The 13,569-nt window shown below is 38.5% G+C and overlaps 6 protein-coding genes across 6 annotated transcripts; 3 read left to right on the forward strand and 3 right to left on the reverse strand.

Annotated features, from left to right (window-relative positions):
• The first annotated feature begins 1,221 nt into the window (after positions 1-1,221).
• On the forward strand, positions 1,222-2,853 carry BDF20DRAFT_2886 (Reticulon-domain-containing protein). The gene is made up of 3 exons (XM_053075100.1): positions 1,222-1,384; positions 1,489-2,181; positions 2,264-2,853. Exons 2-3 carry the CDS (start codon positions 1,493-1,495, stop codon positions 2,721-2,723), a joined length of 1,149 nt encoding a protein of 382 aa, XP_052940054.1. The 5' UTR covers positions 1,222-1,384; positions 1,489-1,492; the 3' UTR covers positions 2,724-2,853.
• A 130-nt stretch (positions 2,854-2,983) lies between these two features.
• Positions 2,984-4,257, reverse strand: BDF20DRAFT_811189 (kinase-like domain-containing protein; the record flags this gene model as incomplete). Its single annotated transcript, XM_053076664.1, has 5 exons — positions 2,984-3,428; positions 3,490-3,662; positions 3,737-3,802; positions 3,876-4,032; positions 4,100-4,257. The coding sequence occupies 5 exons, from the start codon at positions 4,255-4,257 to the stop codon at positions 2,984-2,986; spliced, it is 999 nt and encodes a 332-aa protein (XP_052940055.1).
• A 300-nt stretch (positions 4,258-4,557) lies between these two features.
• BDF20DRAFT_812538 (uncharacterized protein) lies at positions 4,558-5,748 on the reverse strand (the record flags this gene model as incomplete). Its single annotated transcript, XM_053076797.1, has 2 exons — positions 4,558-5,472; positions 5,611-5,748. The coding sequence occupies 2 exons, from the start codon at positions 5,746-5,748 to the stop codon at positions 4,558-4,560; spliced, it is 1,053 nt and encodes a 350-aa protein (XP_052940056.1).
• An 81-nt stretch (positions 5,749-5,829) lies between these two features.
• Positions 5,830-7,706, forward strand: BDF20DRAFT_840881 (Pre-mRNA splicing Prp18-interacting factor-domain-containing protein). Its single transcript, XM_053079424.1, has 2 exons — positions 5,830-6,211; positions 6,288-7,706. Exons 1-2 carry the CDS (start codon positions 5,870-5,872, stop codon positions 7,209-7,211), a joined length of 1,266 nt encoding a protein of 421 aa, XP_052940057.1. The 5' UTR covers positions 5,830-5,869; the 3' UTR covers positions 7,212-7,706.
• BDF20DRAFT_2871 (uncharacterized protein) lies at positions 7,629-10,091 on the forward strand. The gene is made up of 4 exons (XM_053075095.1): positions 7,629-7,730; positions 7,845-8,182; positions 8,263-9,763; positions 9,838-10,091. Exons 2-4 carry the CDS (start codon positions 7,853-7,855, stop codon positions 9,963-9,965), a joined length of 1,959 nt encoding a protein of 652 aa, XP_052940058.1. The 5' UTR covers positions 7,629-7,730; positions 7,845-7,852; the 3' UTR covers positions 9,966-10,091.
• A 6-nt stretch (positions 10,092-10,097) lies between these two features.
• On the reverse strand, positions 10,098-10,649 carry BDF20DRAFT_792668 (uncharacterized protein; the record flags this gene model as incomplete). The annotated part of the gene is made up of 1 exon (XM_053076218.1): positions 10,098-10,649. A coding segment is annotated over one exon (552 nt), but the record flags the coding sequence as incomplete, so codon positions are not given.
• Between the last annotated feature and the right edge of the window lie 2,920 nt (positions 10,650-13,569).

Consider the following 13,569-nt stretch of genomic DNA (forward strand, 5'->3'; position numbering starts at 1 on the left):
CAACATGCGATGTTTCATTATCACTTTACAAGAGGCCAAACTGCTCAATCAAGTTCAGCTCTCGTAAATAGAGGGACATATGCACTACTCAGTAACTTCTACTTCCATTTTTCTTCTCTGTGATGCGACTTACGAATAGTCCAGTTCTCCAAAAAGGGTTTCATCCGTGTCTGTAATATTAAGAAGCTCATTCACGAATATCACAAATTGAGCAGTTGCTATATTGTTTGCTATTGGGGCTTGTTGCTTTAGCAAGATCAACGTACTCACAGTAGGCTCCTTTGCTTTCTACAGGGCTATTTATCATGATAAAGTGGGCGGCACTAGCACAGTGTGTAGCAACATAATAGTATTGATTGGAGAATAAGTTTTTCACTTTCCACTGGGGCAAGTATTCCTGCAGCCAACCTAGCCCAATTGATGTGGAATACAGCCTCATCAATAAAACGCAGTTCTTAGTGTTATCCAGAACTGAGTCTTTTTATTCCATCAACCACCCGTACCTCGTCTGCAAATTATTGTCAGAGTACCTTGCTATAAGGTCGAGGGTTGATTTGTTGATATGAGACGAGAATGTTTCTCCAGCGAAGATGTAGATTTCAAATAGAAGATGTAGATTTCAAATGGGTTTTCGAGGTCTTGAAATCCTCAAATTGCGATGTCAGATAGTCATTGATATCTTCGAAATAGAGTTGCGAGTCTTATGTTACTAATTGCTGAATGCTCTGCTCACATGTTTGGGCAAATGAATTAGGTCGATCAGGATATTTTCCCTGTTTCCGCATAGAGCTTAAACCAGCGCATAGCAGTAGGAGGGTTGATTTCGAGATCCTTTGCTTGTAAAATCACTTTCCTTCTGACCTTGAAAACCTCTATCATTTTGGTCGTTCGCTGGTCTGGTCTAATCATTGACAATCGTAGTTGCCGTTGTCGATTGGTATGGCCATTTCATAGCTTTTCTTCTATCGTATCCTATGCTGTAGTTTCTTTCTTTCTGTACTGTGACGCAAATATGACTTTTCGCTCAATATAATTTCAAGAGCTACGCCGGGCCACTGATTTCTTTAAGCAAGCCTTCCATCGAAACAAAAGGTCTTTCTCTCGCTTTGCTATAGACATTATCTTATATCTTTATAAAAAAGTAAGCTCCTTATCGTACAACTTAATTGGAACTCTCACTGACGCCAAATTGACTTAACCCAAATAAGACAATCATTTGATAATAAAATTTACCAGCCGCAGTGTAGAAGGTTAAACACGCTAGGTGACAGTCATTTCTATTTAAAGCAATTTTCTTCGTCTACATAACATCATCATTATGCAAATCACTTACACTTATGGCACTCTTATTTCATGCGAGCAGAGAATTTTTCATTTGAGAAGAGTGAGAGAAAAAAAAAAAAAAAGAACATAAATAGCTTCGAAAAAACATGTAATGGTAAATTATTAAGTTGCTCTTTCCTGAAATCATTATTATTTTTCTTTAAGCAATATGGAATCACACGTCGCTAACTATCCACAAGGAAGACCTCCTACTCCTCCTTCAGATCGCAAAGGTAGCATTACTAATCCCGCTGAACACCAAAATATCATACATAGTGGTGCTCCATATCTCCAGCACCAACCTCGACAAGATCAATCCTCGTTACAAGACATTTCTTACTTAGATAAGGAGCATAGTAACTTGCAACATTCTTCCGGTTTACCTCCTGTTGCCACGGCTCCAAGCGCCCCCGTTGCTCCTGCTAGAGCTCCTGCTCCTGCTCCTGCTGATGTAGATACTCTCAACGATGGACCTTCGAATCCTTTCTTGAGGAAGTCTCATGGAGCCACAACTGGCAATGAGCCCCATTTGAGTGATACCCCATTGGCTTCCACTGCTACATCTACTTCTGGCAACGCTACAAGAAATTTACACTCACTGAGCCGTGGACGAAACGAAACTACTTATCGGATTGAAAGAGAGGTGCTCGATATTCTGAAATGGCGCAATCCTGTTCGTTCAGCTATGGTATTCGCTTCTCTCGTAGGATCTATTTTACTGACTCGCTGGTACTCACTTTTGCAAATCGGTTCTGCCTCTGTTACAATTGCTATTGCTATCAATTTGTTTTATGTCCATTTCATCATGCAGAGCCAGAAGGTTCTCAATAATCAACAGACAGCTACACATCCTTACAGGTAAGTTGATCAGAAAATATGGATCAGCAACACAGGTTAGCGGGCTGCGTATAATTTACACTTTCTTCAATTATTATAATAGTGATGTCATTAACAACAATCAACACACAATGATGATTGATCGTCAAAGCGTCCGCCATTATACTTCTATTGTTACTGACGTTGCTGAAACCGTCATTCGTGCTTTAACCCGTATCATTTTTATCGAAGACACCAAGACAAGTCTTAAATGGATGGCTATTTTCTTTACTGTCTGGAAGGTCTCTGCTCATATGAAGACAATGAACATTGTTCTTGCTGTCATTATCTCTGCATTCATCTTCCCTCGCCTTTACATTAGTAACAAGGACGTTGTGGATGCCCATTTGCAAAAAGGACAAACTCTTGTTCAAAACGGTATTCAACATGCTCAAAACGTCGCCACAAATGCTGCTCAAGATACTTACGCTAAATCAAGAGCATTTGTCGCAAAGATTGGTACCTCCAAAACCGATGCGAAGAATACCTTGTTGAACTCTTCAGTCACTGTCAAGGAAGACTAAAGAAACTCAATACCAATATCTACACTTTCACTTGTACATAATTATTCTTTTCTTCATACGATTGTAATGTTATTCAAAAACCTCAAAAAGCTGCAATAAAAAAAAAGATTTTCCCTAGCCCCTGGTTATCTGCGTAAATCGTATTAAAATAGATACACTTTGCTTGTCAAGCTGTATAAGAAGCGGGCTCTTTAACTTTTATGCTATGTCTATATGTGTGTTTGCCAAAGGGGGGGTAGTAGTTATATTAGTAGTCTGTTCTACTCTGTCAGAATGCCATCCAATACTTCAACAACTTTGGTTATATCGGGTCTACTTTTGGGATCAGATGTCAGCATCCAAGAAATAAGGTCTTGAAATTGCCTTGAATAATGACTTTGATGAGGAAAATAAAACTGCCTATTTAACACAGCAAGAGGTAATGCACCTCCTTGTTGATTCACCGTCATTTCGAATGGTGATTCTCCATAAGCCATAGCAAATAATGTACAACCTAGAGACCAAACATCTACTTTTTCTGTCAAAGTGGTGCCTACTTTTACATCGAATAACTCGGGAGCTCTATAAGGCATAGAACAGTTTTCTGCAGCATTGTCTTGTTCTGCCATAGCTATCTTTCTGTCCAGAATTTCTATCCTTGCAGGTAAGGCTGAACCAAAGTCCATCAATATAGGTACTTTATAATCGTCGGATAAGAGTACATTCCTAGCAATAATCATTAGTAAGGAATGCCGACTTGCTTCAATTTTCTGCATTAATACCTTACGCTGGTTTTATGTCTCTATGTGCCCATGGAATGTGGCGACCTGTTTTAGTTTTGTAATTTGACAAGGCTAAAACACCTTGACATACTCCTCTAAACAAGGTCAATAAATGCCTTTCAGGTAGATGTTTGCCTTGGCAATTATTTGAATTCATCAAATCCTGCAGATTTCCCCTCTATAACGATGGCATGGAATTGAAGGTCAGCGCACAAAGAAAGTTATTTGAGCTGTATAAAGTATTGGCTGTACCTTATAAAATGGCATAATAATGTACACCGTCTTACTCCCATCTTCTTCTTTTATTAGACACATATCCTAGAGATTCGGCGATCAAAAAAAGTGGCTAAGTTTTCGTTGATGAACATATGATCTGTATACGTGAGTTTACCACAATTTTGATGATATTCTCATGTTGAAATCGATCTGTAATGATGGCTTCTCGTTTTGCTTTTTCGACAACTTCATTTCCTGTTTTACAACGAATAACTTTCACTGCAAACAAGTCTTTATTATCATCTTCTGCTAGATACACAAGTGCAAAACCTCTATGTATAAATTGAACGTGTTAGATTTAGGCAATAATAATACACACAGACTGTACTGGCTATTTACCCTTCACCCAACAACCGCGTTAGTCGAAAATTTCTACCATTTATCTTGAGCGTTATATTAGGAACGGAGGCTGTTGATGAAGAAAATGACTGCGATGGTTCTACAACCGACTCGACAACTGATTGAAAGGAATCAACTAAATTGTTTAGGAAAGACATGACTTTTTCTAACAGTCAACTAAAGACAAAAAAAGAAATAATAATGGACAATTTCAATAATTCATTCACAATAGAAAGTATCTGTCGGTTTTCCAATCAATCAACAGCAAGCAATATGAAGGAAAAAAAAAAAAGAAGAAGCCAATATCCTTTTTATTGATCTGCAAAACGGGTATCTAAGGTGTTTTCGCTTCACTATCACCACCTTCTTCGAGCCATTTAGCGTAACGCTCAAGACGTTGTTTCTCTGTTTCGTCATCCTCATCTTGCTTACCGCCCGTTTTTTCGTACTTAGTACCATCATATACTTCGGCTACGATTTGTCTGCCGCCAAAATATCTTCCGTTCATCAACTATGGCATGCAATCCTAGGGAGTTAAATCCAAATGTATATGTACGTTTTTTTACTAAAAAGTTCCAAATACTTACTGCTATACAGGCATCTGCACTTTCTTTTTCTTTGTATCTCACAGAGATAATACCACCAGGTGACTTGTCATATAATATTACATTGGTTATTTCACCTAGTTTTTCACATTCTTCGCGAACGTCTTGCTTCAATTCCAAATACAGTGTTGGTTCGGCATCCAATTCCTCTTGTGTATACATATTCTTCAAAATAACAATTTTGGCAAATTTCTCTTGCTTCTTTCCTACATCGCTTTCAACCCAATCTAATTTTCTTTGCATCTGTTGGAGTTTTTTCTTGGCCTTCATTTTACTGCTCATCGATTTCTTTTTTTGTTCAGTTGTTGTGTTATCTTTCTGTTTGAACACTGCTTTCTGAACGTTTAATTTACTCGTTTTTTCACCGGGTCTTAGCTCTGCTTCATCAAGTAAGTCAATGGCTAATGGAACGGACTCTTCTTTGAAGTAGGTAATCAAAGCATCGCCTTTGGGAACACCTTGATCATCACGGTATATTTTAATTTTGGGTTCTCCTGTCTCTAAATCTTCCATGATAACACCACATTTAGTGAAGGTTGTTTTTAACTCTTCCATTGTTACGTCAGGTGGAATGCCTGTGACATAGACGGAGGTGTTGGGCAGTTCTCGTTTTGGTTTCTTTTGTTGTTGCTGTTGCTCTGGAGCATTAGGATCCACGTCATAAGTAGCCGCTCTCTTTTTCTTTTCTTTTGGTTTAGGTATAACTACTTCTTCGACACCTTCAACAGCATAAACTGACGACTGTTGTTGAATAAGCTTTTCATCATACTGTTTTATATAAATAGGTAGATCGTTACGTAGCAAATACGTAAAACAAGTGAATGGAAGATAGAGATGTAAGTGAGTAGGAGTCATAGCTTTGAAAGAAAAGCCTTTGAGTTATAGCCTTCCTGTTGATTTCTTTACCATAGGAAACCAAGCGCCAACATTTTCATCGTATTCATAAGAGACCCCATCATCACCCACATATGACCATTTGCCAGTTTGTTCATTTAGCCTCATTTTTGGATCGTTGGCAAAGTTTGCAGTTTTATCATTTTTCATGTCCATGAGAAATGCACGATTTTAATGGTGGTGAAGTAAAAAAGGATCAGGTAAACAAAAAAAAAAAAAAAAAAAAAAAATCCGTAAGATTCTAAATGATAACACTATTGTGTGACTTGTTATGCATTCGGAGCAATTATCTCTTCTCTTTTTAACCATCACACCTATTTCATTCCCTCATTCCGTAATTCTCAACTATTTAAACATGCAACAGAGATTGACAAAAGAAGAATATCGTCAAGCCAAAGAGCTTGATGCAGCTCGTAAAGCAGGTACTGCTCCTGCTGAAGTAGATGAAGAAGGCAATGAAATCAATCCACATACACCGCAGTTCATGTTAAAGGCGCCTTGGTACGTCGATACCGGTAAAGTGTCTCTGAAGCATCAAAAGGCACCACAAAAGCGTAAAGGAGTAAAATTCACAGAGGAAGATAACTATTGGTATGCAAGAGGCAAAAGAGCTGTAGGTTATTTTATGCGCTAGCTTTTTGTGCTTTGTAAAAATGAAATACTGACATCTTTTTGATGTGTTTCTACAGGGACCAGCGGCTACGAAATATAGAAAAGGCGCTTGTGAAAATTGCGGTGCCATGACACATAAAACAAGAGATTGTGTTGAACGACCACGTAAAAAGGGAGCAAAATGGACAGGAGAGAATATCAAAGCGGATGAGATTATTCAAAACGTGGATCTTGATTGGGATGAGAAAAGAGATCGATGGAATGGCTACGATCCTCGAGAGCACGATAAAGTCATTGAGGAATATGAAAAGATCGAAGAAGCACGAAGAAAGATGAAAGCAACTGAACTGGATAAGCAAGGACCTACAACGACATCTGAGGCGAAAAAGATAGCCGGAGTACACTCAGACGACGAAGACAACGATGATGATGATGATGATAAATATGCAGACGCAGCAGATATGCCGGGTCAACATGTGAATCAAAAGACAAGAACCACCATTCGTAATTTGAGAATTCGTGAGGATACAGCCAAGTATCTACTAAACTTGGACACAGACTCGGCCTTCTATGATCCAAAGACTCGTTCTATGCGTGATAACCCACTTCCTAATCGATCGGACGATAGCATTGATTTTGCGGGTGATAATTTTGTTCGTCATTCAGGAGATGCTCCCAATATGGCAAAAGTACAATTATTCGCATGGCAAGCAGCAGATAGAGGAAATGATGTTCATCTTCAAGCTAACCCTACACAAGTGGCTATATTACATAAAGAATATGAATCAAAGAAAGATGAAGTTCGAGATACAACACAAAAGAGTATTCTTGAGAAATATGGAGGAGAGGAGTATTTGGAAGCACCACCGAAAGAGTTGTTGCTTGCCCAATCAGAAAATTATGTTGAATATTCCAGAACGGGTAGAGTCATCAAGGGACAGGAAAGGGCTAAAGCCAGATCAAAATACGAAGAAGATGGTAAGTTGTTGTTACGGTTTTGATGCTTTCAATGATAAGGGCTAACCAAGTTATGTTTATGTAGTCTACATCAACAATCACACGTCAGTATGGGGCTCTTATTGGTCTGAAGGACAATGGGGATATAAATGCTGTAGATCAAATGTCAAGAACTCTTATTGTACGGGTCAAGCTGGCATTGAAGCACAGAAGGCGTCTCAGCAACTCATTAAACAAGATTAGTCTTAAAATAGAAACTGAAATAAAACTTTTTTCCCCGACATTTATGCAACTGTTGTGAAAACGGAAAAGGGACTTGTTTTTGGTTTTAGAAGGGATGGTGCAATACATATGCAAGATAGTGAAAGGGAAAATGAAAACTAAGCCGAAATTGCAAAATTAAGAAGATTTTTCATAAGCTTGGCGTCATGTAGAAAGGCGTTTCCTTATTGGGAGTTTAAGGTTAAAAAATGCTGTGTGTGCTTATTTAATGTGTGTGTGCGTGGTCCGTGATTCCTTTTCCGTTGTTTCCTCCCCCCACTAATTTTTTAAGGTTGATTAAGGTATGAACTTTTTTTTTTATTTTCTCTTTTGTTTTCCCTTCTTTTCTCCTTAACTGAACTTCATACTCAATTAAAATCTATGCTTTAAATTATACTCTTTTGATACTATAATAGTTTCAGATATGGATGACGCAAACGATATATACAAAATATTAGATTATCCTCTTTTCTTTACCAACATCGATTGGAACGCCAATCAAACAAATAATTTTGATCAGTCGAAATTACCACCATCATATCATCATCCTGCCCCGTTTCAGAGACGCCGAAGTTCGTCTGTTGACTTGCCAATTAATCCGCTATATTCAAATTCGAACAAACTTTTTGCAGGTGCTGGAGGTGGCAATAACAACTTGGGCAATAACGATTATTTCAGCGCAAATCATGCTACCATACTAGAAGAGCCACTTTTTCCAACTCAAACTAGCAATAGCAAGATAGGCTTTTCGTCTGTAAGTGAATAACTTTTTTGCATCACGTTAGGGGACTATTATGTACCTTCTCAAACGCTCCTATGCATTTATGCATTTAGACCCTCGAATTTCCCAATGTAATTCAACAAGGTGTTCAATTCAACCCGAACTTTGTTAATAATCAGCAACAACCACAAAGCAACAACTTATTTATTGAAGGAGAGGATGGATCGCCTTCTTTGTCAACGTATTCTGCTTCTACGAACAATGACGAGCACATGATATCGCCTCCACTGAGTAATAAGAGTTCTATGGACTCACATATTTCTCCAACTGCGCAGCAGCAACTTCTTCCTCATCATCCTGTACAACACCACCCATTTGATCCACACGTATCCATACCACCACATCAAGCACAGCCTTATTCACAACAACCGCAATCCCAACAGCCACAACCACGACCACTAGCACCGGCTCCGCTGCAACAACAACAACAACAACAACAACAACAACAACCACTGCAGCCTCATGTACAACCTCCTTTCGAAGAATCACAGCAACAACAGCAGGCATTCACTTTTTTCCCTGAACTTCAGCGTACATCTTATAACACCTTTTTAGGAAAACAGCTACGACAGCATACGAAAAGAAGAAGATCGTCTTCTTTGCCACCTGCTTTTCATGCAACATCGGCTGCAGCAGTGTATAATCAACAACAGAAACAGCAACAGCAACAACAACCACCAACGCAGAAACTGAAAAATGACAGATTCCATTATGTAACAATTAACAAAGATGGCAATACAACTACTTCTACTACAAATGCACTCAATAATAAACCACTCGCTTCATCAGCCAAGAACAATAGTACTGGTAGAAAACATATGCCTGTGATATTTACAAAAATTCAAGTCACCGATCCTACGCCTGTGATTCATACCCAAAAAGCAGTTAAAGTGGTAGATGCCCGGCCTATTGCTATTGAACGTATACCAAACAAAAAACACACTTTGTTACAGCAAAAAAAGACCGAAACCGAACAAAGTATTGCAGACAAAAAAAAGAAATTAGACGATGAATTGGTTCATTTGAATTTCGAAGATATTACTGTAGCAGAATTGAAAGATATGTTGAAAGATCGTGGCTTATCCTGTACTGGTAAAAAGCAAGTTTTGGTAGAACGACTAAAAGAAGAACGCGATAGAGTGATTTGCCCAACGGCTGCAACAATATCTGCAACAGAGGAGGAAAACAACGGCAGTAATAGTGGCGAGCAACAACAACAACAACTCATCCCAATGTCAACAGATGAGCCTGCAAAGCCAACTGCCCGTTCAGTGGCTGCTAAAACAGTTGGCAATACTATTTCTGCATCCCCAGCCATAAGAGGTATGGCTAATATGACGCTCGGTTCACCTAAACCAAACAATAAAAGCTTGTTCCCACCTATTCATAATGCAGAAGACAAAATAAAAGCGGAACAGTCGATCCATCCGTCGGATACGACGAAGCAATTGTCTAATGATGATAACGCTACAGTGAAAAGTGGCACCGCAACAAGTACATTGGATGGGTATAACGCCGGCGTATCACCGGAAGAACAGCAACTTCAAATTGATAGTACGTAACTACTAAAAGCGAACAACATAGGGATGCCAATGATTTATAACTAACTCGAATCCTCTTGTGTATAGATATGGACTTATTCGATTTTGATATGTTTAATAACACTTTTGAGCAGGACCAGCAAAATATGCACTGGACGCCAACAGAAGAAAATAAAATCGATTGGGATCGCTTTCTGACAGGAGAGTTAGTTTAATAAATCATTCAATAATTCTTTCGATGTAATCAATTTATCTATTTGCACAGGCACCAATTTTTTCAGAAATAAATGTTCGAAACTTTTCACTAAGCTTGGAATAACATCTTTAGTTGTGATGGTCTCGTTCATCTCTTTTGATATAGAAGTAACACTTTTATCTGATAGACCACACGGCACAATATGCTCAAACCACTTTAAATCTGTATTGCAATTCAGAGCTAGACCATGACTACTGACATAGCGTTGTAAATGTACGCCCAGGGCTGCAATTTTCTTATCCTGCCCTACCCATACACCGGTATTTTCTGTCGTATTAGCCTTGATATTAAATTGAGAACAACAATCAATCACTGTTTTTTCCAAAGTGGAGACGTAACACCGCACGTTGAGTTGATAGTCTCGTACATCTAGGATAGGGTAAGCGATCAACTGTCCTGGTCCATGAAATGTGATTTGCCCTCCACGCATTGTCCCGACATAGTCTGCTCCTAGTTGTTTTAGACGCTCCTCTTCTTCAATTTCAGTTTTACCACGAATTCTTCGTCCAGCTGTATAGGTGGGAGGGTGTTCTAAAAAGCAGATAACGTCGGAAGGTAGCTCGTCTTTCAGCAACTGTTGAGTTATTTGATGTCGACGGGATACAAGATAGGATTGAAGACGTAGACCTGTATTGTACTTTACTAGGCTTGGTAGGGTGATGTAACCGATGGGTTCCTCAGGACGGACTGGCTTGACAACGGGCGATGCCTGACATTGGCTTACGAAACGCCGATGTTGTGATTGTACCGTACGTTTTATTATCGTATTGACTCGTCTCATATTGGATGACCGATGAGGGCTATTTGCTGGAAATGGGAATCGATGAAGAAGAGAAGAACAAAGTGAAAAGGGAATTGTTGAACAAAAAGTGGGGAAACTCTCCATTTTCTTTTGGGAAATTTTCGTAAAGCACTTTCAATTCTTCAAGCTAGGCCCTGGGTTTTCCTATCAAACAGCAAATGCCATGCCACCACAACTGTTGAGCGATTCTTGATGATGCATTATAAGCATACGTAGATTCTATAGCATTGATTTTGTTGGTATATGATGCATCAATGAATAGGATTTCTTCATCACTTATACCTGGTCGTGCGGGGTAAGACGACAAATTAAGAAATGTTTAAGAATCCAATGTGAAAGTATACAAAACATCTACACAGATTGCGTCAGTTGCACTCTATAGCCAAGCATGACATCAGCCCTCCTCTTACTACTTGTCAAAAGTTCTTGCAGTTAGCGAGCTGTGGAATAACTATATGATGTTGATGCCTCTCAAATTACAGTATCTGTCAGGCAATAATATTTTGATTAGCCGCATTCATTTTTGTCGTTGTCGAAGGCTTCCTTAGATCATCAATTATTGGTCAGAGGAGAGTATACAAAACAATAACTCTTAATTTCACAGCTGCATACATGCTCTTACTCACCTTTGAGAGTTTTAACTGTATATATCTTTCTCATGTACTATTTCACAGTAACATTAGTTACATAACTACTTCGTACGACTGCGAATAGACATGGTTGATCAAGCAATTTTATTCATTTTCTGAGTGCGTGTGGTACTCTTAATGCCAAGCGGCCTTCTGGATTAGCTATAGATGACAGAAGCAGGATAAAAGATGGCAGAAGCAGGAAACAATAACTAAATTCAAAAATGCTTTATGAAAAGCTCGTGGTATCACTCGTTAATAACAAAAAGAAGTTCGGTATTTAACCTCTGCCTCTTCATTCTTTTTTCTTGAATGGACTGATCCCTTCAAGCACTTCTCGAGCCGTTTTCATATTTCGGGTCGTCCTTTCGCCGATGATTAATCTTCTTGAGATTGATGATGCTAAATACAGTTAAATGTAAACGATACTCTCATATTACTGTATTTTGTGTATTCTTTTTTGCTCAAGTCCATATTTCAGAAACATCACCTTTTCCTTTCTTTAAGTGCGATGGTCATTTTTTTTCAGCTGCAGTAAATCTTGTTTTCGAACAATACCGTGTTGTTTTTTATATGATGAGGCTGCTACTCCTTAATTTTGATGAAGTTTTACAAGAAAACGCCTCTTATTGTGAATTGGTGAGCCATGACCTTCAGATGAGCTGAACCTCATTTGCAATCAGCTTTTGTGTATAATCTTCATCCGATTGCTCATCACCCAAAGTCAATATATTCTCCTATTCTTTCTCTCTAAACTTAGAACACAAAGTTTAAACAATTATTCACAAAGACAGACAAAAAGACGAAAGTCAAGAAATAAGAATTCAGATAAAGACAGTTTGTTATTTAGCCAAAGCATGATAAGACAAATAAAGGTAGTAAAAAATAGGTTTTTATTATCTTTAAAAATAAAAAAAAAAATTTAAAAAAATGGGTCTGACATATTGGCTCATTCCTATACCATAAGTATAGAAACTTAACAGGCGGCACCGCGTGTAGGTTTGTCATATAGCCGCCCTACCGAGCCTAGGCTAGGCCCAGCTCGGCAGGGTATACTTTCTTTGGCATGGGAAAGTATCCAGAAGCCGACGTCGCCGACGATGGAGAGGATACTGAACGAGGCAGACGACCACCAAACAACAACCGGAAGAGCCTAATGTGGACTTGACGAGACTTGACGAAACTACCTAGAAGAGCCTCCTGTGGACCAAGACTTGACGAAACTACCAAGAACCGAAAAAAGACCTAAGAATTGACCAGCGCTAAAGAAAAAGAACCTAGGACCTACAGAGAAACGGGAACCACCAGCCAGATGCTCCATCCAGACCCACCTCCATCGCCAGCCCCTAGAAACCTACGTAAAAAGAAAGAGTGAAAATGAAAAGAAAAAATAAAATCTCAAGAAAAGGAAAAAATAAAAATCTCAAGTAAGGATCCTCAATCGACATCTATGAAAAGAAAAAATAAAATCTCAAGTAAGGATCTCAATCGACATCTTCGGTCTGCACTATAGCCACTAAACAAAGGTTGCTTCAGTAAACCAAACTTGAAAAAGGAGGATGAATATGACAATCAAATTACTTACCACTCAAGTTTGCTGACAATGAAAGAACATAGCCAAATTCATCAAGAAAGGATCTAAATCGTCATCTTGCATCTACACTCATAGCCACTAAACAAAGGTTGCTTCAGTAAAACCAGACTTATAAAAGAAATGATGAATGGTATAAATTTGAAAATAAATATTTTACATTCAAGTTTGTTGAGAAAAAGAGGATGAGGAAAAAGAAAGAAAACGTAAAAAACGAGCAAAATTTTCAGCTTATTTATAAGAAAAAAACAGGTGTATTTTCTTTCTTATGGAGGAATTTGCACCGTCTCCTTTTTGTTGATAATTGCATCTATTAGCTCTTGTTTACATGTGAATTAAGGGGGTCATCATCATAAGTAAGAGAAAAAATTTTTCAATGATGTGTTACAAGATAAGGGCGAAAACGTCCAATTTTGGGTATTAATGCAGTTACTTTTTGCAAGTCGTTTTGCAGACCTGTAGCGTCGTCGTAGTAGCACTTCAATAACTGTGAAAAAAATAGATGCACTTTTACTTTTAACATCTTTCTTTGTCTTAAAGA

The sequence above is a fragment of the Mycotypha africana genome (assembly GCF_025528875.1).
Source record: "Mycotypha africana strain NRRL 2978 chromosome Unknown BDF20scaffold_1, whole genome shotgun sequence".
NCBI lineage: Eukaryota > Fungi > Mucoromycota > Mucoromycetes > Mucorales > Mycotyphaceae > Mycotypha > Mycotypha africana.